General features: G+C 39.0%; 1 protein-coding gene across 4 annotated transcripts; it reads right to left on the reverse strand.

Moving 5' to 3' along the window:
* Positions 1-74: 74 nt before the first annotated feature.
* EMB25 (DEAD/DEAH box helicase) lies at positions 75-25,333 on the reverse strand. Of its 4 annotated transcripts, XM_089148600.1 has the most exons (18): positions 25,123-25,332; positions 21,238-22,066; positions 20,952-21,127; positions 20,570-20,683; positions 17,279-17,387; positions 17,077-17,163; positions 14,843-14,961; positions 11,958-12,117; positions 11,259-11,858; positions 10,904-11,179; positions 7,740-7,943; positions 5,563-5,925; positions 5,158-5,391; positions 1,839-2,059; positions 1,645-1,744; positions 1,412-1,558; positions 1,043-1,173; positions 75-922 (listed from the first exon to the last, which is right to left on the reverse strand). In XM_089148600.1, the coding sequence occupies exons 2-17, from the start codon at positions 21,733-21,735 to the stop codon at positions 1,075-1,077; spliced, it is 3,507 nt and encodes a 1,168-aa protein (XP_089004726.1). In that variant the 5' UTR covers positions 21,736-22,066; positions 25,123-25,332; the 3' UTR covers positions 75-922; positions 1,043-1,074. The 4 variants fall into 4 exon arrangements, with proteins under 4 accessions (XP_089004726.1, XP_089004725.1, XP_089004724.1 ...); XM_089148599.1 differs by having other exon boundaries at positions 75-1,173; positions 21,238-22,047; XM_089148598.1 differs by having other exon boundaries at positions 75-1,173.

Genomic DNA, 25,333 nt, shown 5'->3' on the forward strand with positions numbered 1-25,333 from the left:
GGCTGGAGGAGCCAATTGTTGTTTTCTCGATCGCTTTGGGTTAGTGGCAGCTGTGTCACAGCCGACATGAGAAGTTTTTTGAGTGTGTAATAGAACTTCTGTTAGGAGGAACAAGGCACTGAAAGAAACAAATCCGGCTGACCTGGTAGATAGTTTGGTTTCACTTATAGCTTCTGCTTGATACTTTTGGTTCTCTGCAGACACCCAAGCGACTTAGATCTTTTCAGTTACGATTTCATGAAGTGCATAGCTCTGTTGTAAATGATTTGTGTCGACTGTCAACCTAGGGTTTAATACTGGCTGGGAAATGGATCGATTAGATTCACATACGTTTTGGTCATCATTTACACGCTTGTTGCGTGGACAGAGCATGCAAGGAAAAGCAAAAAGTCATATTTGGGCTCACTAAATTGACGTGGAATTGCATGCGCTGCTTTAAACGGTTCGCCTTCACAGGCTCTCACAAGCATCTCATCTCATGGAACAAACTACAATTCATGTTTTCTCTCTTTTCCCTGTGAAGTTCATTTCTTTTCTAAAGCAAGGCTTAAATAGATCTTTCCTTCGAATCACTTCTTGGGCTAAACTTATATTTTGCACCCAGAGAAGGTCAACCGGATACCCTTCGGACCAAAGTCGTCCAAATTGTATTGCCACTTCATCGAGACTGATAGTGACCGTTTACCACCTGGCTTTGACATGTGTCTAAATAGCCCTTTCTATCAATTAATAACCACTTTCAGATTTACCAAAAAAAAAAAAAACTACTTTCAGATCTCGTACCCAAAACCCTATACAACAACCAAGATAGGGCATGTAATACATTAGAAAATGCTAACCTCGCTAGTTCGTAATATGACTACAGAACCTCTCTTTTCCTCTTCAAAACTGGTTTCCCTCCCTTACTTGGAAACAGACTAAGCTGCAGGTCATCAATGAACAGTGGATAGAGTAGCAGGATTTTACAGACGACAATAGATATTTTCCATTGACAGTGGGTAAAATATACAAAGCGTAATATACACAACTCTGAAAGCTTTACCTTGTAGTGAAATAGCTTTGTTCAAATCAAGGTCACCCAGCCAGCTCACTTATTGGCGGCCGGTCCATGACATTGGACGCAATCATGGCAGTGTTTTGTAAGATGGGGCTAATATCAGGCAATTTGGGTATCTATCAAAGGAAACAGCAAGAAATTCACTGAAGTTAGAAGCTTCAGGCCTCAATCATATGAAGCAATTTAAATATCGAGGATACAACCAGTTACGGAACTAAGGGCACATAAACTAGGTTCAAGTTCAAATAACAGAATACACCCTTAGTTCTGTAACCAGTAGTGTTCTCGATTCAGTAATATATACAAGCATGATGCACACAAAATGCAAATGAAAATAAAATGAATACCCCTTACCTGAGCCAATAAATCAATTGTACGTCGTAAAAGGCGAGCTAAATCCCCTTCATCCATTGCACAATCCATCATTATTTCCCTCCAAGTTAAACCAGAGGCCCAAGCTTCAACCATACCAGAGAATTGACTATCCATCTCACAGGGTATCTAAAAACCAAAAGAAATCTTCTTCTCAACGGAAATGTTTAAGTTAACAAACAAAAGCTAAAGAAGATTTAAAAAAGAATACTAACCTTAACCCCATGTTTTTCTTGCAGTTTTAGGATGACGCTTCTTTGCTCATCCAAAAAGTTAATAACATTGAGTACACTAGTTGAAGGTTCATATATATAGCTGCAGGCATTGATCAAAAACTAAGGCCTAAAAGCAATTCAAATTCTAGCTGGGTTAGACAAAGAATGGCACCAGAAACCAGGAAACATGATACCTGTTGTTCTTTGAAGGGCGGACTCTGATTCCTGCTGAAACTAAACTTCCACAGAAAGCAGCAAGCTGTGCAGGCTTCAAATCTAGTAAAACTTTATTCCGCAGCACCATTGCAAGCCAGAGTTCATTTTCACCTCGTATTGCTGATGCTGTCTCACCAAGAGGAAATATCACTTTTGTATTAACATCCAATGCTCTGGCTTCATGTATGACATTACTGATCTGGTCAGCATAGAAGATGGGGAAATCAGGAAAAGCCTTTTTATCAATCTATGCCTCAGATACTTTTGTATACAGTCTAATGACATTTTTTTTTTTTTTAATCATGCTTAAGAATGAAGCCAATTGTTACACACAATAGAATAAATGACAGAAGAAAACGACATGGCAATTCAATTATAAGAGAGATTTAATCCGATAGCATTAGCCACAGATCATATGGGTGCTACTATGACAATGATGATGAGGCATGAAAAAGGATTGCTTCTTCCTGATTATTTGTGGACAAATGGACCTTGTTACAACATAATGCTGAAAGATTTGAAGAATTTATGTCAATGGAGATCCTTCAAATAATCAGAAATACCTGAAGAAGCATCTCAAATACTTGGTCAAGGGCCCACAACATATGGGTGGTAAAGAAAATCCCCATTTTAAAAATGTAATCATTGAAATTCATTCTTTTGGCCAGAAGATGAAATTAACTAACCAATGCATGGATGGAGCAGGAGTACTAGAGCAACCAAATGTTGAAAAGCTGTAACAATGCAGTCTCTGGATCATCTATTATATGCGTGGTTGGGCAGGTGGGGGAGAGATGGAGAGTTTGTGTGCATGTAGGTGACACCAAGAAAGAGTAGGGAGGTGGGACATGACAGTTATCCATAGCCTTTCCTAGGTCATATCTACCAGGAAATTATCAGTGCCAGCCAAGGTTTACCATAATTTTAATGCCATCAAGTAATTAAGCAAATATTGACCATCAACCATTTTTCAACAGTGATAACCTATCAAATGCTATCTAATAAATACCAGTAATAATATTCATTTTTTCAAAACATAAATAAATGGATCCCGAGTTACCCAACACACTTGCTATCCATTCTTTCTTCTTCTTCACCAACTACCTACAGCTGCAATCTTGGACCATACCATAATTTCTTCCCCATCATCTCTCAGACTTGGTTTCTTTCTGACCACCTGAACAGAAGGTCTCTCTTTGCTACCCTTTGCACTAAGATGACCCAGAACCTTGGGGAGACGCAGAACACATGAGGGAGACACCCTCTCAAATTTGAGGCTGTTACTGCCGCTGGAAGAGACAGTACAGTGAAGAAGACTTAAGAAACTCAGGAAGAAGAGAAGTTTGCTTGGTGTTTGGAGGATGAAAAGAAAAGGATTATACTTAGAAGTTTGCAGGTGGGAGATTTGAGTTACATGAGATTTTTGAGCGGAAAGGAGAGATGCCGATGGGACTGCAGATTGGAAAGACAATGAGAAAGAACACTTGTGTGAAGACCTCTCAGAGGTTCTGCTCCACCAAGTCTCTCTGATTTCCATGGATTTGTTCTCAATAAAGTTGCCCTCCATGGTCAAGCTTAATGCCATTAAGAACCCAATGAAGCTCTTCAGGATGGGTCTTCAAAGGCAAGGTTCAAGATCTTGCTCTCGAGGGCAATCTCGCCCTTCAAAAAAAAGCGAGATCACGCTAGAAATCTGGGATTTTTTTTCCAAGCCAACTCAAATGAACTTGAGGGCCCATCTCGGGGAGTTTTAAAGGTCAAGTTGGGCTCAAAGTTGGTACTTAACCTATTTTGGCCTTCTAAACACAGTGGTGGCCTTACATTTATGAGAAGACAACCCTACATATGAGTTCTAACTTGAACCTAAGTTTGAAAGCGAAATGCTATGGGATTGAATATGCAAGGTTATGAAACATGAAATATAGAACCATTAGGACATATAAATGAAAAGCAAGTGATAAGATATATCAAACAACTTAAATTGGTAAATAGAATTCCATCCATATGAATACAATAATACAACCATCATAACTTCATAAGTTCATAATAGAAGTGTTGGGTATAGCTCATGCTTCACATTCTTTGCTGACGACCTTTCCCCCGACGCACACAGGGGTCCCACTCCCCAATGAGTGGGCTGGGATGGGTGGTGACACCCCAGAGGGGGTGTGGGGGCAGCTTGGGCCTGTAGAGGCCTCATATCCTTTTGGGCCTCAGGACTTCCTTTGCAGTTTGGGCTTGGACCCATGAATAGTTGTGTGGCCTTGGTTGAAGAACTCCTTCAAATGGCCTTCTTTTATCTTCTTTTCTAGATGTAGGTGTGCTAAACCTTGTTATAAGTCAAAATCTGGCATCAATCCGACAAAAAATGAGAGCTCCATGGTCTCAGTGAGTTGGGAGGTGAAAGGAAGCGAGAGAAGGCAAGACAGGTCAAGATCCTGTCTCGCTCAAAAAAAAGGACTAAAAACAATGGGTGGAAAAAGATCTAGTGATCTAAGTCGAGATTTTGCATTTCGTGAGACTCGCTCAAATCTCGTCTCAAGACCTCCCAAAAGGCGAGATCTTAAACCGTGTTCAGAGGCACCCACTTAACCGACACTGATGGTAGCAGCAACAAAAAAACTGCTCAGAAAGCGATCACTCTTACCCATATATTTCCGCAGGGTAACTTTGTTTGTGGAGTTCTTCAAGTTTTTCAAAGATTTAAGGGTTTCCCTTCTTTTATTTTCCTGCTTTTTGCTGGTTTGCTTTATTGAGTTTCTTGGGTCGGTGAGACTGAGGAGATTGCTTCCATGAACAAAATTTGAGGTGGCATGCTGGTGTTTATCCTTGGAGGACTTGGATGAGTTCACCTCCTTGCACAACCAAACCCACTTATTCAACTTCTTATTTTTTCCAAACCCCAAATGCCTCCAGTAAGCAGTGACAAACTCAATACAAGCAATTCATTCACTGCAAGCCAAACACTTAGATTAAAAAAATGAAACTAAGAACTTTCACTTGTGATCTTAAGTTGGATCAAATACTCAACTTCTAGAACTAATACTGAAAAATAATATAATACCAAATACAAAAAGAAATTGAGTCAGCAAAGGAGAAAAACAAGTAGTGCATGAACGAACAGCTGAAATGAAAAGTTGCATTCAACATGAACCAATACAGGGAACAATAGAACGAATACAACAAATAATAGACCTAACTCAAGATACTTTGTATTACATTACGATTTAAAGGGGGGGAAATTAACAAATTCACTATCAAATTGAGAAATGAAAGCATATAAATATGTTCATATACCTGAAGGAACTCCTTCCAACCAGACGGTTCAATTTGCTCTATTCGATTCACAAGTCGAACCGATCTAGCCTTCAATCGTCCAATCTTTTCCTTGGTAAAGTTGGTCATATCTATGATTTTCTTATACTCTTTGAAGCTTTCAGTTCGAGCAATCTTCTTCTTCAGACGAGAAACTTTCGTTCTTTGATCCTTATAGCACTCTACAGCATCCTGATATGCTTGTGACAATTGTACCTGGTAGTCAAGAATGCACCCACATTTACTTTGCGCCAGAAATTTGTTCTGCTTACATAAGGCAGTTGTGACTAATGCAGCATAATATTGGTCAGTCACTGGAATACTATAAACAAACTTTGTATTTTTTATTTTATTTTTATAAAATTACTTAATATGTAGATATCTCACCCCATTTTCGTCCGAAAGGCTATTCAAGCCTGGCACATTTAAACTCCATGACCATGTCTCAAGAGATCCTTCTGTACACCACAGACCTCCAAATTCAGAATGAGCAAGTTTCTCCCACTGCCTATCTTCCTTATCAAGATGAGCTTTCATTATTTCCCTAGGCAAACCACCACCTTGAACTAGAGGAACATTAGGAAAGCCAGTTTGATAAACTAATTTGATCCACTTCTCTGAGAAAAGATACCAAGAATTGTCTGAACCAAGAGCCACATAATAAGATGGTTTGGCATCCAACTGTGCTTCCATATCTCCAAGATTCGACTCTTTTTCCATGACATTAAATGCAGAACCATCTGCATAAATCTGCCATGCAGAAGCATAATTAGCCACTAAACTGATTCAAAAGAACAATGGAAGGGAATTATGGAAAAAATGTGAAGAAAATCCCTAATCAACCAATGAAAAAGATTGCTAAATGTATTATATAAAACTGACTGGTGCTTAAACTTAGAAGGAAAAAAAGGGCAGCCAAACTGGGCTAAATGCAGAGTGAATGTTCCAAAAAGAGCATGAAATAACATTTCTTCCACTTGGAATTATGACTTCCGAAGTGGTTAGTTGGAAATTGGAATTCAAAAAAGTGACGTTAAACTGCCTCAAGTTCCAATTTTCCTTGTCCAAAGTCAGCCATAATTGAGAATATTCCCTTGTTTTTAGAGTTGCTGTCAACTGAGTTTCTGGTGTCATGTCAACTTCATTCCTTTCCCAACCAAACAGCCAGTTGAAATTTGATTTTTATATAAGCATTTACTTTCACTAACTCTAGTTTTATAAATGGTATCTCTATCCCTGCTTCAATCCACCTTACACAAGTGAATACAACAATTAACTGCTGGACGTATCAACTGAAAAAATCTAATATATGGACACAAGATGAAGGTGCATTTTAGTGGGTTTTATGTGTCGTAAAACAGAAAAAGACAATTCAAACCTGTACAGTCAGATTGCAGAATCCATTATATTATTGGTTCAGATAAATCACCTAAATGGGCTTATTCTATTAGAAATAACCCTCTAGGTTCAGTTATGCATGTTGGGCCTTCTTAACCCCAATACATTTTCATGGTAATGGCATATTATGGGTAGAGGCTAGGCATAAAGGATTCATTAAGTCTTATTGTTTCTTTATTTTAATTGTAAAGGTGTTTTAGTTAGGCTGGATTAAGATTCTATGATCCAAGTCTTCTTTGGAGTCAGTTTTATTTGTTATTTCAATTTCCTAGTTAGCTTACCTAATTGCTTCTAGTAAATTATATGCACCCCCACGGATTTGACCCGTATTACATGCAAACCCCCCCCCCGGGCAAAACAAAAAATCTGAAGACTTACACTTGGGCACAAAAAGCTAACATTGTCAATGGATGTTTCTTACTCCCCCATTACTTCCCCAAATTGATTTTGCAACCCAGAACCCCCCCCCCCCCCACAACCATTGCCTCACTGCCACAGCCTCACCTACCTCCCAACCATTCTTCTTCCATGCAAAATTTGACAGTCTATTAAATAAAACAACTGATTGAGAACCAAGAAGCTTTGCTGAATGGAGTTCTGATTTTCTGATTTTTGGACATGGAAATATGGTTGATGGCTCCCTTTATACAGAAATCAGAATGGTTTATACTGATCTACTAATTTTTGTCAAGACAGTGGAAAATAGAAGACCAGATCTTGGAAGAAGATAGAAGGCAAATAAGAGAGTGCAATGGTCATATTACCCTTTTACAGTTTGGGTTTCTTCATAACTCAAACCCATTTCTGGAGAGGGGCACATGAGTTCTAGGATTTTCAAGGGTGCATGTAATTTACTCTATTAATTAAGAATTGGGATGGGCCTTTCCTTTCTAAGAGTAGCAGTCAGCTTTTAGAAACAGATAACTATGTGCCTGTTCTTTGAATGTACACCTTGAACAAAAGCGAGTCCATCTCAACCTTAAACGCAAAATAACTCCAAAGGTAACATATGTTTTCTCCTTCCCAAGACGAAAGTTTTCTTCCCAAAGTAGGATCCCTAGTCTCTTCTTTACAATATTCAAGGACTCCAAGTTCCAAGCATATTGCATGCTTATGTTTAACAGCTCTCAAAACCAAATCCAAACAAAATAACTTAAAATGCTCACCATGTTCTTGAACTTCGAACCAGAAAGAGTATCAGCCTTCCCCAAATAAATAGCCGGTAGTAAGTGTTGAACTCCTCCTTGGTTATGCTGCAAACAGATAAAGGGTAGATCACCATTTTCCATCTCCTTCATGAAAGGTTTCAAAGCAGTAATCCTCTGTACTTCCATCCTTCTTCGCAGTTTAGTCCGCAATCGTTTTTCTTCCTACGATAAAATGCATTCCATTTTCAAAGAAGAATTTAATATGGTATATATGTTTGAAAGAAGTTGAAGACTTAATGAAGAAGATTCATCAATTCAGATATGCACAGATATTAACAATACTCTATGAAAAGAAACAAACTTCTTAGCTGGCTGAAGTGATATTATTTATAAAGAGAGTTCAATAGTTCGCAGAGCGTTTAGCTTGTTTATTCTCATTAAGAGTTGTAACAATTCTTGCGGGCAATACAAACAATGAGAGACAAACACACAATTTACAAAAACCTTATTCAGGAATTTAATGCAAGTTTCCATGAATAAAGCCTATATGAGTCATACACCCGGTTGGCTGTTCAATTGCGATAGTTCTTACAATGATTCACATGTAACTGACTTTAGCCCAAAAAACATTCTGCTTGATGGACGTTAATAGCTTTGCTTTCAAGTTTCAACAAGTAGTTTCCAGCTCAGGTGGAGCCAATAAAAAACTCAAGGAGAGAGAGAGGGGAGTAACTGGAGTTAAAAGTAACTCAATTGGTTCCAGTGCAGAATTGGAACAAAGATTTGGTGGGAATGAGAACAGGGAAAAGAAAAAGGAGAAACGGTTTAGATTTTAGATCTGATTTTTCTGTTTTACAAGAGAAGTTGCTGTAAATTGGTTGGAGGGGGGGGGAGTTTGAGGAAGTTTATCCATTTCATCAACAATTTGGGGTGCACCTAAATAACACACATCTGTGGAGCAATGCAAGAAAATGATCAATACTACTGGAAGAGACATGATCTGATCTATACCTTTATTTCTTCCTGTTGCCAAGGAGTCCGGGCCAGCTTATTCACACCTCGACTAATCCTTGGAAGAGACTAGTGCAGCAACTTACTGCCACGGCATCCCACTTAAATCACAAATGCACAGATGGGGAGTTGAACCGGGGACCATGCACCCAACCACCAGTTTGTACTTTGTAACTTGATTGTATTGTAATAATGCTGGTAATGCAGTTCTAGATTGGGAGGAACCCATTAGAAGCCAATAACCAGGAGTTGGAAACTAATAAGTCCAGTTAGGTCAAGAATGGAGTTTAGGTTTTGGAACGACCAAGGGTTTAATGGTAAAGTTAGGATGCATTGATGCAGGGAAGTCTAGCAGTGAAAGTTGCATTAAGTATTAATGGTGGAAAGTGAGTGGCATTGAATTGCAGAAAATAAGGGTTAGGTAAGAAGAGAAGGAATCTAAGATGTCTAATGGTCAAAACAGGGATGCTACAAGGATCGAGTTTTGCAACGTGTTGGATAAGATTCCATCCAAATATAGGCCGTTCTGATGGCCAGTTTGGCCAATTTGGCAATTCAGGTTAAGAGGTGATGTCCAGAGATGTGAGAAGCTACCGTCTGGCGATAAGAACAGACTGCGTTGGGGACCATTCAATCTACTGTTGTTGAAGAACTTCTTGAACAGAAGCTTAAGTGATTGAAGATGTCCTTCAGCTTTGCAGAGAATAACCGGCAACTTGAGGGTTTCAACAGATCGAATAGGGCATAACAGGGTGTATTAAAGAGTTCAATTGAAAGGGGATGGGGAAGAGACGAGCATCTCAGGATTCAGCAAGGCTTAAAACATCATTCTAATCAATCAATTGTAGGCTCAACTGGGCAATTACCACTATTATCTATAGTCACAACAGCTGAAATAGAACTCAAACTCAAAACTACTAATCAAAATAGCACTAGGACTGAAATAAAGACTACCCTAACCTAGTACCATGATTTTAGTGCTGGCGTAGGGGAATCCCTAGTCCCTACACCTACTAGTGCTGGGAAAATCCCTACAGCTGTGTCTGGAATTAGATAGCAGAGTTATATCAATTGACTTAGGTAAGTTGACAGAATAATACTCATTTCATCAAATTTGTGGTGCACCCTAAAAGATCAAATTTGTGGTGCAACCAAACAACTCTTCCTTTGGGTCGACACAAAAGATTGATCAAAACCATTGGAAGAGACATGATATTTAATTTTAGATCTTTATATTGTATAATTGTTAACTTGAACGCATTGCAATTAAGCCAATAATATTGGCTTAGATAAGTAGAATAATTTTAAATTTGACCTGAGACTTCTGGTTTAAGTGGCGACAGTGAAAAGTGGGGACAAGCAGCTATTAGTTAGGAAGTTAATTTATTTTTAAAATATAGTGTGGATATTATGGGGCCATTATTTAGCAGAATCCTATTAGGTTAAGTTTTTGTCTTGGAGGTATTAGTAGTTTGGCAAGTAGTCCTATCAGTATTACAGTATTTTCTAAGTTAACAAAGAAGCACCTTTTTTTTTAATACCACTCCCAAAAAAATGCAAGACCAAGCATTTTTTTTTTAAACTAGATATGTTGAGCTGTGAGAATTGCTGCCCTCTCTTTCTTCCTGTTATTATTCATCATACTGTTTGCAGACAGATCCCCCCCCCCCCCTCCTTATCGATCTGGATCTCTCCTCTCCATTATTCTCAGCCTTCTTTCTACCATCACAGGCTGCTGGAAGGCCTAGAACATATAACCAGCAAACATGTACATGTATCTGCTGAGCAGTCAGGAAGATGGCATAGTCTCTGGGCATTCATGGCAGCCAATTGATTCATTATCTGGGGTTAGGGTTGACTGGCTGCATCATCTGAGTAGAAAAAGAAATCCCATGATTCCGAACATGGAAAAGCAATAGTTCACTAAGCTGGCAAGTTCAGGCTAAATGGTCCGCCAAAACATTAGCTGATTTGGTAAAGCCCTACAAGAAGTGTGCAAAAAGCCAAAAACACTACAAAATTTGATTTTCCACTACTAATGGGAGATGGCCATCAACACCAAAATGCTAGATAGTTTAGTATAGAACATCCCAGAATGGAAAAAAAATACTAATGCAAAAAAATATGCCCACCCACACAGTAAGGATATGAACAAGTCAATACTTCAGTACCTGTAATTCATCCTGCAGGTCAGAAATCTCCCTGTATGCTTTTCCAGATAACTGCTTCCGAGTCCTCCTATCAACAGCATCATCACTAATTTCTAAAGTTAGCTCCTCAATTTCTTTCTGTATTTCAGCGAGCTCCTCCTTGGCAGCAAGCATAACGTTGCTCCCAACATAGTTTCCAAAACTTTGCTCAACCAGCTTCCGGGCTTCTTCCAGAGTTCGTCCTGCTTTTAAAACTTTTGTTTCTGCCTCCTTTGATCTACGAGTAACTTTTGCACCCTGCATAGAGCTTACTACCTCATTCACCAAAAAGCTTCAGCACTCACAAATCAGAACTTTTATATAGGTATGGACATACCGCAAGGAGATTTAGCACCATGCCATACGAAGCAGTGAACTGGGAAACAAGAGGCTCTAGTCCAGAAAGAAGAACCTTGCAGCATTCTTCTGCTCCTTCATAAGGAGTCTGAACAAGAACTACGTGACCCTTTTCATCAATACCTCTACGTCCAGCTCGACCAGCCATCTGAAGCAACTCATTTGAGCTCAAATCGGTACGTCCACTGTCACTCCTTTTACTGAGAGATGAAATAACAGATGTCCTGGCAGGCATGTTGATGCCAGCAGCAAGGGTTTCTGTAGCAAAAACAACTTTAACAAGTCCTTGCTGAAACAATTCTTCAATAAAAGACTTCCACAAAGGTAGACAGCCAGCATGATGTGCTGCTACCCCATTCAGAAGGCCTTTTATGGCAGATTCTCGGACAGCATCAGGGTACTGCATACGGAACCTTTTCAAGGCCAGTTCAACTTCATTTGTTTCACAGTCATCTAAAAGCTTGTAATGTTCAAGATACTGAACAGCTGCATCACATCCTTTTCTGCTAAAAACAAACCAAATTGCAGGAAGCATATCACTTTGCCTGAGATACCACAATGTGTCCTTAACCTGAGGAACCTGGGAACACATAAGACTTGTAAGAACAATGGAAGACAAGCATGCCAACAGTGACACCAATCAAGCCAGAATGCCAAAATCCAGAAATATGTAATGTACTTGTGAACGGCGGATTGTATTTATGTCATCTTTTGAGGATGTTGACTGCACAGACATGCTCGCACTTCTGTAGCTACCTTTTTCCCGTCTTCTAGAATTCCTTCTTCCAGGTCCATCTTCCTTATAAGATTCACCTCCTAATGCAGAAAGGTGTAGGTTCCTGTTCCAACAGAAATTGAAAATGAAACTGTTTTTTAACGCTATACATGGCTAATGGATCACAGAACAAAAGAAGAGAGAACCAATCACAAGATCAAACTAACATCAATTACATCCAAATTTTGCTCAGTTTTACGTTTAACCTGATAGCATACAGTTCATTGTCTTGTCAACGGAGAACCAACAACAACAACAAGCCTTGTCCCAACTAAATGGGGTCGGCTACATGGATTCTTGCCCTCCAATTAGTTCTGTTCGAGGCCATGCTAGATACAAGGCCTAAGCTATACATATCCTTTCTCTCCACTTCTCCTAAGGTTATCTTAGGTCTACCCCTAGCTCTTCTAGTTCCTTCAATATGGATTATATCACTTCTCCGTACAGGGGCATTTATAGGTCTCCGTTGAACATGGCCGTGCCACCTCAAACGACTTTCTCAAAGCTTATAACTTATGGGAGCAACTCCCAAACCAACTCTAATATGATCATTTCTTATCTTATCCATCCTAGTTTTGCCACTCATCCTACATTGAGAATGTAGAATCTTAACAAAGTACATATTTTCAATAATAAGTGTCGGGTCCTTAAGAGATTTTTAAAGCAGGTGTAACACAGGGCTTTGATTTCCTGATTTAAGAACAATTAATAATAATCAGTAAAAATGGAATGCCACCCCAACCATGCCTGTTGTTGAAACCAACTTGCACCACTAAATCCCAACGCTCGAATCAAAGAAAGGTACATCATTTATGGTAGCATCCAACTACTGGAAATAAATATCAAGTGTCTAAAACAATGCATAACCAAGTGTTCTGAAAGAGTTTAATATTAGCCAAAATGGTAGATTCATGCAACTCAGGCGTCCATATCAGTTCAAGAATGTCAACCTATGCAGTCAATATAATAAATCTGAATGAGATACATATTCAATCATAGCACCATGTAATCAATGCTAAACAGCAACGCGAACCATGAGTGGGCACATTCAATTATAAGGTTGGAAGTGATGGTTGTACTGACAATGTCCATTTATGAAAAAGAGACCATATAGCTCATTGCAAAATAACACTACATATTCGAAGATTTGAAATCCCTTTGACACCCATAACAAATGGATTTTGTTAGGAGCTACATAGATGTGATGAGAAAGGTGTCACGTTGAAACCCAGATATGGAAAGTAGTCCACAACACAACTAGATGGTTCCAACAGTCAATCCTAAAAGTCATGCTTCATCCCAATGCCTACATAACCTAGGATGGAAACTACCAGCAAATAGACCCTAAACTGATGCCCCTATTCTATGTATTATCAGTAAATTCAGGAGAAGTGAACAAGTGTTGACTCATAATGTCTCATGGACCAAGTGCAACATAACTAATATCCCACAGCAACATACAGTACCCACAAGAAACAGAAAGTGCACAATGGAAAATGGGCATTTTCAGCCAGGAGACACACGGAGCTTACTAGAAGTGACCAAAAAAATTATGAGGATAAAGCTGACACGAGAAAGAGTAAACCTGGTGCCGAAGTCTTCCACCAGCAGAGTCTTGAGGGTAATTTTCCTACACAGCCTTACCCAGTAATTTTTTCTGAGAGGCTGTCACGTGAAGGTTAAAGGTGACGACACTAAATGTAGCAAATATTCCAAGAAAACAGCTGAAGAGAGCAGAACAAAGCTTTTCAATTTCAGTCAGGAATTCAGCCATTTAAAATTGTTTGCCTCCTTCCTTGGAGAGGGGGATTTACCAAAAACAAATCCCCCGATTAGGCCCTACTTCTGGTAGGATGCTGCTTCTGTTGGTGTGATTAGATGCCATAGAAACTCACCAAGAAAATGGTTAGTTACTGACATTTGGTCACTCAACATGAAGGCAGAAATTTAGGGAAAACCTGAATGTGGGATCTGAATCGCTTGTCTGATCAGCCACCTACATGGGCAGCAACTGAGGAGAACAATATGGATTCCAGAAACTTGCAAAGATGGCTTCTCTCTCTCTCTCTCTCTCTCTCTCTCTCTCTCTCAGGCATCTCACCGTGGGCAGAATTTCCAGATAGCAAGAGTTTGGAGGGGGAGAAGGGGGCAGATAGGGGGATAGAGTAGATCAAGCTTCTCTCTCTCTCGTAGGCATCTCACCTCATTGCATCTCATAGCATTGTATTGCATAAGCAAAGCATCATTCAATTAACTTCAGTCATTCATGCAGGAAGACCAGCTGTCCATTACAAAAAAAATAGATAAAACTTGCCAAAAATAAAAGACTACAGCAAAGGGGACTTAGAAGTTTATAATTTGTTTCCCAAGAAATTACATGGTTGAAATTTAAGCACTAAAAGTGACTAGGACTGAAACTAAAAATGGAATGAACTTTTCTAAAAATACATTAATTTGCTGTCCAAGTCATCAAAAATAGAAACTATACTAGAAACAGAAATCCCCCACACAAAGCTGTATTTATCTCCAGAAATATCTCTCACTGTTCACATAAACAACTATCATGGCTATTGTTCACATGAACACTAACTCCCATGAATTTCCATCATGCTTTGATCTATTTCGGTTAGTGCTAACAAACTAAATTTTCTGACTAATGCCCTTTCATTCTTCGCTTGCATCATTCCTCTTGGCACTAAACTAGAGATGATCACAAACATATAAATAAACAACTAATTTAACACAATAATAAACTTTGCAAAAGTACTCAAAACGGAACAAAGATTTACCTGTTCATTCCTGTTCCTTTCTCATTAAATAGAGGTAACAAAGAGTTCTTCATAGAGAAATGCCAAGCCAGTGGAACTGGTCGTTTAGTTGATGTTACCAGCTCAGTTGTACCATGAATCTACACAAATGAAAGCAGGAATTAGTATATTAATCAATCAACCACCCACAGGTCCCGCAAGTTTGTCAGTACCTAAATGCAGCTTCTAATGTCCACATTGCATAAGCTGCTAATCAAATGGATTATAAGTTCACAATAATAACTAAATCAGAAGTTTTTCAGTCATTACCTGTTAGTCAATAATCAATATTATTACTTGGTAGCCTTGGTGTCAGCACCTACCAAGATGATTGGTTGCGGTGGTCTAGGCATTATGTTTATAACTTTTTTATTGTTCCACTTTTCCAGTTCTTTCTCTTTTCTTCTTCTTGTTCTCTATCACATTACCCAAAAGGACATTAAGGTCCTTGAGAAAACTTGAACCAAGGAAAGCTATTAAATAAGGCAATAAAATGCTAATCTTTAACAAGTGGTAGGCACACTCAAAAGAGAAAACACCACCACGCAGTCTTGGGAGGGTCATAATGTGTTAAGAATCTTAAGATATGCGTGATTTACCACTTTAATGGCAACCACACCATATGAGGTTTACATGGAGTGATAGATCTTTTGCCTTTTGACTTTTAGTTTTAGATAGTTCCTGCCCAGTTTTTTTCTGTTTTTTAATTATTTATTTATTTATTTATTTATTTATTTATTTTATTTACTTAGCTTCTACTTATTAGATTAGAAGACTATTATTTATTCTGGCTTACGTTTCTGATTTTTGTAGCTTGGTTGACAAGAAAACCCAGTCTAGTATTATTTTCTATATTCAGTCAAGTAAGATTTAGTTTTTATTTTCTGTGTAACTCAGTTTGGGAAATAAATCCTAGACTCTGATTAGTTACTTTGCTACTGATAAAGTGCTATGTAAGGAGGAAGTATCGCGCACAACCTCGCTCCCCACTTTTTCATTCTCTGCATCTTCCTCCTCACTCTTCTTTTCATCCTGCGGTTCTGATAGTCTGAAACTGCAGCAACTGTAACATAGTGTACACAGCCTTACCCCTGATTTCACACAGAAGCTGTTTCTCAACTCAATCTTGTAACCACTTGATCACAATGGAGTAAATCTTTCCCATTGCACTCTGCCAAGGATATTGAAAATAATAGTGAAGAATGTTCCAAAATAAGTGAAAATTCATAGAGCAAGAACTCGCCGAGATCTCGCTAATATCTCCTTGTTTGGGATTCCAAGGCAAGATGGCATAAGAGTAGATATCCCAGATATCTCAATGATATCTTAGCGACATCTCAGTATATCTCAGGATTTTATGTAATTGAATGCTTACCACCCAAATGTAGCTTAGATTTCAATCGGACAAACATTGTACTGACTCGGCAAATCTCGCTCCAACTTGGTTTTTTGGTGAACCGAGTTGGGCTCCAAAACTGAGTTCTTAAACTGTGCGAATCGTGTAACTAGTATGCTTGATCTTTCGACACAGAAACCAAGAATCAATTATCAAAAAAATCACTAATCGATATTTCCCATACACAATATCAAGCAAAAGGCCTTGGCATGCAGCACTGTAACAGAGTGGATTGGGCAACTTGAAAATGAGGCTGCAGATGTATCAAACAGACATATCAAATTTGAGCTCAATTGGACAACTGTAGAGAGAGGATTTGTCAACAATTCAGGTATCAAGATTATTACAGCAGAATCCTATGTTATCCAGACAGGGAAAATGATACAATGCTGGTACCATAAAGATTCTATTTTCAGCATTTTCATTCGTCAACAAGCACATAATTGTGAGATGGCTCATGGATTTAACAAATCCATTGAAGTGTCCAGGTAAAAAAAAGGTAGTCCAATTATTTTCCTTACTTTAAAAGGCCACTCGCGATTAACTAGGCGCATCAGGGTTCAGGACCCAAAATTCTCACCAAAATAATGCAATAAAAAGTAAGCAGATTATCACACTTGCTCCAGTACTTTATACATTCTTTTCCTTACTTTTTAAAATGAGACACTAACTACGCAGATTAACATAGGCTGCATCAGGAGTTCAGGACCCAAAATTTCTCACCAAAATAATGCAATAAAAAGTAAGCAGATTATCACACTTGCTCCAGTACTTTATGCCCATGGTAAAGGAATAAGTCAATATGAAATTCACATATTACCTGCCCAATCCAACCAGCCAGCTCATCGGCATTTGCAACTGTAGCTGAAAGACATATAAGTTGGACTTCTTTTGGACAATAAATCACCTGAACTATTCCAAACATAAGTATGTAGTTTTCTAAAGGGAAGGGTAAGGGAAAAGGAAGCATACATAAAGTAAAATCTGTAGATGAAATAATAATCAGGACGTGGGATGCATACTATCTCTTCCCAAACTGTACCCCGAGATATGTCACTGAGATAATGTACTTCATCCAAAACAATCACATCAACATGGAACAATCCACTCCCCGAAGAAATCATTCCAATACTGCAGAGACAAGACAACACATATCATTTTCTGAGTGACACCAATTGATGGTTGTAATATAAGACAGGGCAGCAGAGAGCATTGCCATTATTAAAACTCCACCGCTGAAATTTCCCATCTATTAGGAATTGTTCTCAATTGTCTGCACTATGTGCTGCAAGAATAATCATCTTGGCCACACAAATGACAAGAAGTGAAGGAGATTCTTAATGTTTCATGGTAAGACCTTTATGCAGCAGTTTCCGATATCATAGAGCTGAAAGACAAGCGATCTAGAACGATCAGTCCTATATTGAATTTAGATAATACTCTTCTGAGATAATTGGCGATTTCTTCAGAGTAAATTTTTCCATCTATTTTACAACTAGCTTTAATTCCAGTCAGAAGGCTTTTCCATTGGATTTACAATTACACTAAATTTGATACTAACGACCTTGCCAATTTTGCACAGATCATCTGTAAATGTATCTAATGCAAAGACCTATAGGAGATCTAGGATTATCCTATAAGCAATGTAATATTTTATACTAGGGAAGACATATGAAAGGGGTGATTTGGAATTGTTCAGTCTACTTAGCTACAGTTTCTTATTCCAAACTTGGTAAATAAGAGTTTACTTCATTTTGCTCTTCTATATATGAACATAATCTCAATGTTGGATCAGCGGTTTTTCAGTGAAGTTTTATTTGAGTTTATGCTGGCCCATGAGAGCCTATCATCCTGTTTCAACAGCAGAATTCTTCTTCCTCCCTGGTTGACCCTTCTTACAGCTCCTTACCTGCATCAGGTATGAATTCTCCCGCAACTCTAATTATTGTTTCATTAATTCTTTCTTCACTCCTGCCATTACCCTTTTATTGGCATTCTGCTGTTTAATCATTAGAATTGGTTGAGCAAGAGGGAGTTCAATCACTTTCATCCTCGCCCTTTCAACCAGAAATTTTGGAACAATTCACTAACCAATAGGCAACCTAAAAAGTGGAGTTAGGCCAGAAGATCTCATGTATGTTGAGATCAAACCTGCTGCGAACAATTCAACTGTGTTCCATGGTTGTCAAGGCAACAAGGCGAGGCGAGTCGAGGCGATAGAGGGCGACGAAAACCAAGCCAACGCCAAGCAAGCTGACAAGGCATCACCTAGGCGACAAGGCAATACCACATCACCTTGACCCAAAAATGGGCCTAGGCGCCTTGGCGGCCACTTTGACAACCATGTTGTGTTCATCTTTTGAGAATGTTAACTCAATTTTGGGTTGTTTAGATCAGAAACCAATTGTTTTTAAGAGGATGTTCAGACATTGACTTGGGAATATAATCCTAATGTTTCACCTGGACCAAATTCAGTTTGAGAAAGTTACCTTGCCCAATAGGTAACCTCTTGCCTGCTTTTTTGGGGCTTTTCGATGAATAACTAATCATTACTAAAAGCCCCTACACGCAAAGAATGAATGAACACAGCGGAAGAGGGGAAGGAGGAGCAGCCTTTATCTAGAAGGCCGGAAAGAGCAGGTAAGACCCCACATAACCACAAAAGTCTGTTCCTTGTGGTTCACCGCCGGTTTTGTTCTATCACAAGGAAGAATAAAGCAGATAAATGACATAAGCAGGCATATCTCACTAGAAAGAAGCCTTGTGTTGAATTATGTATGTCTTGGACTTTTGGTTCCATGTGTTTTCAATTTCCATTGTGATGTGCCTAAAATATGGGTAGAGGGCAGGCTTATGGGGTTTACTTCATTAGTTTAGTTTGCATTCCATTAAGTTGTATATATAGCTTGGGACATTCTTATGAACTCACAGATCTTTCTGAAAAAGGATCTTTCCTTTCAGAATTATGTCTCTATTGTAAAATGTCCTTGCAATTAGCAGTAAAGTTGTGCTTTCCTTGTCTGACTAGGACTATCATTCAGTTTCTATAAATAACATGTAAGGGCCATTTGCTAGACATGATTTGATGAATAATAGACTTTGAGAGTTTGCTTCATTGTTGTGCAATCCAGTAGACTAAGATCCTCGCAAGGCAGGGAGATTCCATTCCTAGCTGGAAGGGAGCAACAGTTATCATTCCATTCTTCTTTTAGTCAAATATTTTTTTCTCCTGCCATTAAGGTACTGTTTCAATCCCTATCTGATGATTTTTCTCTGCTTTACTTTATTCAATAACTTAAATTGAAACTCCATTTGTTAATCTACTGTTATTCTTTCCATTCTATTCTGGCCAAATCATAGTCTAGAAGGTCCGATTAGATCTTATGGCAGCTCTGTTTTGGACCTTGTTTCAGTCTGATTTGATTGCTCACCTGAGACTGATATGTCCATCAGATCAGGGGATCTTTTGAAACATTCAAGGCCTCAGCAAAAGGGACCTTCGGTCAGGGTTTGGATTGCATAATACTTTCTGATCTGCTGATATTAATTTTCTCTGCAATTCTCTTATGTTTCAGTTAGAAAGACCAGAAGTTTCTTTGATTACTTCAGATCTGGCTTCAATCTGAGTCAATTTTTTGGCATTGATTAAGCCAACCAATAGTATCATAGTGATATCAACTAGAATCTTAGGCTGATGCGGCTCTTTCATTTGACTAACTAATAACTGCCTAAGTTTTGAAATTCTCAGTTTCAAATTTGACTAGTCTTCAATTAGGTTTGATCTTATTTTAAGATCACTACTGTCTTTAAAGAGTGATCATGAAAGATCGGTGTTTAGCCTGAACCTAGGTTTATCCCATCTACCACCACACCAAGAAGGTGAACTTCATTTAATTAAAAAATAAGGACCATTCTCTGGATATTTACCAAAACCCAATCTTTGAATTTTATCCAATTGGTTTTAATTTCCAGAATTTCCCTCCTTTTTTTAACTCAATTCCTGGTTTTTCCATTCTCGTACAAACTTACCAAAAAGGGATCCAAATTTTCCCATTATTTACAGAATAAGCATTGCCTAATATTTGGCTTTATTACTCATCTTGGTGGGGGCCCACAGTGGCCTATACTCAGGGTCACTGAGCCCATGGTTGCAACAGTAAGAAGAAAATGCGCACATTTAACAGGTACACATATAGCACATTAAGTCTCCAAAAGAAAATCAAATCTTATCATCACCACACTGTATCATGACAGAACATATGAATGCAGCCTTAAGTGGGCACTTCAAGTTATACTAGCTGGGAAGAATGTACCTTTGATATAACATATTGCGCAAAATCTCAGTGGTCATAATTAAAATCTGAGCCTCCTTGTTGACTGCAGAATCTCCCGTGAGAAGGCCAACATTGCTTTCACCAAATGTCTCTCTGCAATGCAGAACATAAACCACAAAAGAAACAAAACAAATATCCAAGTCATTTATGACATTGTTCAATCTTACCGTGTGCAAAAAAAATAACTGATGCCAATGGAGGAGTAGTAGGATGGTTAGGAACCTGACTTCTCAGTGGAGAGGTCATGGGTTCAATTCCTACCGGCAGCATATGTAATATCCCTATCCCTATAGATAAAAAGTGCCTTTGTACCAAAAAAAAATAATAATAATAACTGATTAGCAAGTTTGAAGCTACATACCGAAATTCTCGATACTTTTGATTAGATAATGCTTTCAAAGGAGTTGTATAGAAGAGACGCCTTCCTCTCACTACTGTGGCTACAGCTGCCGCTTCTGCTATGAGAGTTTTTCCACTACTTGTTGGTGCAGAAACCACTACAGATGAGCCTCTCAAGAAAGATTGTATAGCCAGCCTCTGCATAGATTTCATAAAAGTTTTAGAACAAATAAATAAAAAGCCAATGTATTGGTTACCCAGACAGATATTCATTGATATGCTTCTAAGCTTAGAAAGTGGCAGCAAACCTGAAACTTATCGATACGGAAATCATAAATGGATGCTAGCTCATCCAAATCAATAATGTCCTCGCCAAACTCTCGTACTTGGGATCGAATTCTCTCAACTCTCTGCCATTTTTGTCCCTCAAACCGGGGAGGTGCCACCATTGTTGTCAAGTCAATCTCCTCATCCTCATATTTGTTGCTGTCAAATAAGTCAACAGAGAACTCATTGTACTCATCTGCAGCTTCATCATTGTCATCATCATCATCATCATATTCATCTTCATCCTCTTCTTCTTCTTCGACATCAGAGAGTTGATTTTCTGAACGCGGAACAGCACGAGGATAACTTTGGGATAACAGAGAAAGAGATGAAGTGGTCTTTAACGTTACAAATGTCCTGGGAGTACTCAATACGAAATTTCGGAAAATAGCACTTCGCCGAAGGTTGCGACTGTTGGAGAAAAATGGGAGAAGATGAGGTCGTTCTGAAAGAGAGGATAAGCTGGACATGGTCCGCATGGTCAGACAAAGGAAGTTAGTTGTTCCTCAGGCAGTCCCTTCTAAAGGTATATCTCCTATACTTCATGTGTAGATGTTGAGCTTGTAGCGGTCAGAATTGTTCGATTGAACTTGCGCCTGGGGGGCATGGTGTAGAAAGTGGTATGATGATCTTGTTGCTAGTGGTAAACCACCAAATGTCTAGAGTGAAGGTTGTGCTTGGACGATGACAATTTCCACCTCATAAAATTTGGCTTCTTCCAACTGCATTTCAAGTCTCAGCCAGAGCGTAATTGTCTAGTTGGTGAAGGGCTGGCCAGCGCTTTCTGTTGCCTGTTACTTTAGGATCAGTCTGGTTTCAAGTTAAATGAAGGTAAGAGAAATGAAATGACTTATAAAAGATAAAATAATTATTGTAATTATGACTTTGCTACCCAACTTAAATCACCTGCTATATTTGATGACAATAGTTTTAGGGGTAATGTTTATTTTTCTTCTCAAATCGATGAATTTGGTTGCAAAAAGTATATTTCAATTTCTTAGGCCCTTAAATTTTTACTAAGCCTATGTTTCATTGTCAGTCAACATTTATGTTCATAGTCAGTTAAAGGGAAATTGCAACCAAAAAAAGAAAAAATTTTGTTCAGTATGCCAAGTTTAAAATGGACCAGAAATTGAAAGAAACCATCAATAATATAGTCAAAGATTCCATTAATGAGAAATTGAACCATTACCGAAAAGTATTTCTATTCACCATGTCTAACTTACCAACAACAGTAACAACAACCATAACCTTATCCCAACTAAACTGGGTCAACTACATGGATCTAAAAGAGGCTGACAGTAATAGGAATAAGACAGGTAAAAGGAAAATAAGGGAAGGAATCAAGCAGTAGTCACAGCAGCATCTGAAGAACATCCCTCAACAAGAGTTTATTACATGGGTCTTTGCCTTCCAAACAACTCTATCTACAGTCAGACAAGGATGGAGACCTACCATATGCAAATCCTTTCTTATAACTTCCGGAATAGTCAATTGAGGTCTGCCCCCAACCTAGTCAAACTGAATCTGGTCACTCTTCTTCCACTGGTCCCCATTGGACCATATCATCTCAAGCAGCTCTCACAGAGCTTATCCTAGATTAGTGCAATCCTCAGATCGATTATAATACAACATTATTACTTACACCTCCCAGTCTAGCCACGTATCCTCTCCAACATCCTCACACACACACCCTGGGGCCACACACACCTTATCAATATTACTCTTCTTCTTTTTTCTTTTCTTTTTCTTTTTTTCTTTTTTTCTTTTTTTCCCCCTTTTTTTGGATGAATAAAGTATCATTACCAAAAAGCAGCAAAGGGAGGGATAGAATGTACAAAGAGGGGGAGAAGGGGGGGTCATCATTTAACTAGTAGACTAAAGCCAGGAACCTAAGCGCCAGGAAACAACAATGAGCCTTTTCCTTGGGGTCTCCAATCTCCAGAACAGGGGGGTGGGGTAACCAGTGAAGTCTAGAGGGGACATCAAAGTAGATGCTTTCCAAATCTAGTCCAAGGACCTAGAGCTGGAGGCCCATCTCCTTAGGTTTTGTTCCCACCATAAGTGATGGATGATAGCACCGAAAACCAACTTACCTACAATTTCACAAATAGTAATTCTAGGGAAGGACCTTAGGACCCATACCAGTCTCGAGCAAAACCAAAAGAACGTCTAGAATGGGGCCAGATAGAAATCAAGGTTTTGCTTCAAAGGGAGCAAGAGAAGGGGCATGTGAAGAAAAGTTAGTCAAGGTCTTTGGTGCCATTTCAACAAAAAATGTAGTTAGGGCTAGCAAGAATTTGGCGATGGATAAGGGAAGGCTAGGTGGGAAGGCAAAGGTTGTAGGAACACCAGAGGGTGAGGGAGTGGCAATGGATGACCTTTAGCCCAAACCAAAGGAGACCAAGGGACAATCTGGCTAGGGAAGAAGGTTTCAAGTTGTGGAAGTGGAAAAGTCACTTGAGGGGGATGGGAGCCAAATGGTTTTGTCATGGGGGAGGGAAATGGAGGGGGAAGGGTCTTCCAGACTTGTATGAGACTCAAGTAGGACCTGGTCAGGGGGACCAAGAGCCATTGGAGATGAAGGTAGCGAGGGGAAAGGATTTGGGAATGGAAGACAAATAGACAACACACGGTCCAAAGTGGTTACATAGAATGCCTAATAGGTGCCAAGGATCAAGCCAAAAGGAGACAAAGTAGCCATTTGAGACCAAGGTGAAGTCTTCTTGACTACCCAGCATTCCTCCCCATATGTCATAGCTGGTGCAATTACTAACTTGTAGAATTTACTTTTCAGCTTAACAAGCATACGTTTATCACACAACACTCCCAAAGCACCTCTCCACTCTATCCATCCTACTTTAATTCTACGAGCAACGTCATCTTCTAGATCCCCATATCTATTGATGATTGACGCCAAGTATCCTTAAAGCAGTCACTTTATGGTAGTTCTCAGTCCTCAAGTTTCACTACTCATTACCTATATCTTGTCTTAGCTCTATTTATCTTTAATCCTCTTGATTTCAAACGTTAGCTTCCCATTATTTCTTTCCACCATCTCATTAATCAAAACAATATCATCAAAGAAAAGCAACATCAGCAAACCACATCTAGATGCATCTACTTAAGTCATATCAGATGATTACAAACAAATAAGGGCTTAGAGCAAATCCTTGGTTAATCCAATTGTAATCGGGAATTCACTACTCTGGTCATCTGATCCTAGCACTCATCGCTATGCCCTCAAACCTATCCTTCATTATATCCGCATAGTTACTTCAGCAACTTGTCTCCCCTATGACATGCCAAATGAGCTCTTGAGAGACTTTGCCATATGCCTTTTCTAGGCCATTAAAAATTATATTGATTCCTTATGTAAGCTTTAAAATTTTCTATAAGCCTCCTAGAAGGAAAATAGCTCTTGTTGTGGATCTACGTGGCAATAAACCAAATCGATTCCCAAATACCTCCGTTCCACTTCGATTCTCATCAGTTAGAATGTATTCAGTCCGACTAAACAAGCCACAATCATGGAACCATCTCAACAATATACAGATACTAGCAGTCAGTTCGCAAGTAGGTCGTACAGTGCAAGAGCAAAAGAGGTGGCTATATGCACAGATGGAGTAAAACTAGTAGAAGCTTCCAAGATAATAGGCTTCGACATCTCAACCGATGAAAAGAATGCGTCACCATAGTCTTGGATAACTTAAACATCAATTTACATAAATACTCTATTGTATAAAAGGCATCGAACTTCGATTCCTTGTGGCCATTAAACACTAGAAAGATAAACCTGTATTCCAATGAGTCAGTACTTTTGACAACCACATTGCAGGCCTTCCTCAGAGCGAGAGAATCCTTACCTTCCCCGGCAACGGCGCTGCTATTAGGTTGGAGTTGCAGGTCGTACCGTCGTAGGACGTGACGAGCTTAGAATGGATAAGGTATCAATTACAGAGTAAGGTTTCGGAGGGAACAGAACAAATGCCCAAACGGCTCTAGGTGGGAAAAATCTCTCAAGTGAAGGCTGCCCGGTCGTGTAGATGTTACGTAACGCACCTGTCACCCAACTAG

This window comes from Hakea prostrata, chromosome 3 (assembly GCF_041222555.1).
Source record: "Hakea prostrata isolate BN-2017 chromosome 3, UWA_Hpros_2, whole genome shotgun sequence".
Taxonomy (NCBI): Eukaryota; Viridiplantae; Streptophyta; class Magnoliopsida; order Proteales; family Proteaceae; genus Hakea; species Hakea prostrata.

What these genes read in the sequence shown, in the direction of transcription:
- EMB25 (XM_089148599.1), bottom strand. Translation starts at nt 21,735, where the DNA reads ATGCGGACCATGTCCAGCTTATCCTCTCTTTCAGAACGACCTCATCTT. An exon ending in CAAAAGTATCGAGAATTTCG is followed by an intron (nt 20,684 to 20,951) that starts GTATGTAGCTTC and finishes TCTGCATTGCAG; the next exon opens with AGAGACATTTGGTGAAAGCA. An exon ending in GTACAGTTTGGGAAGAGATA is followed by an intron (nt 17,164 to 17,278) that starts GTATGCATCCCA and finishes GGAATAGTTCAG; the next exon opens with GTGATTTATTGTCCAAAAGA.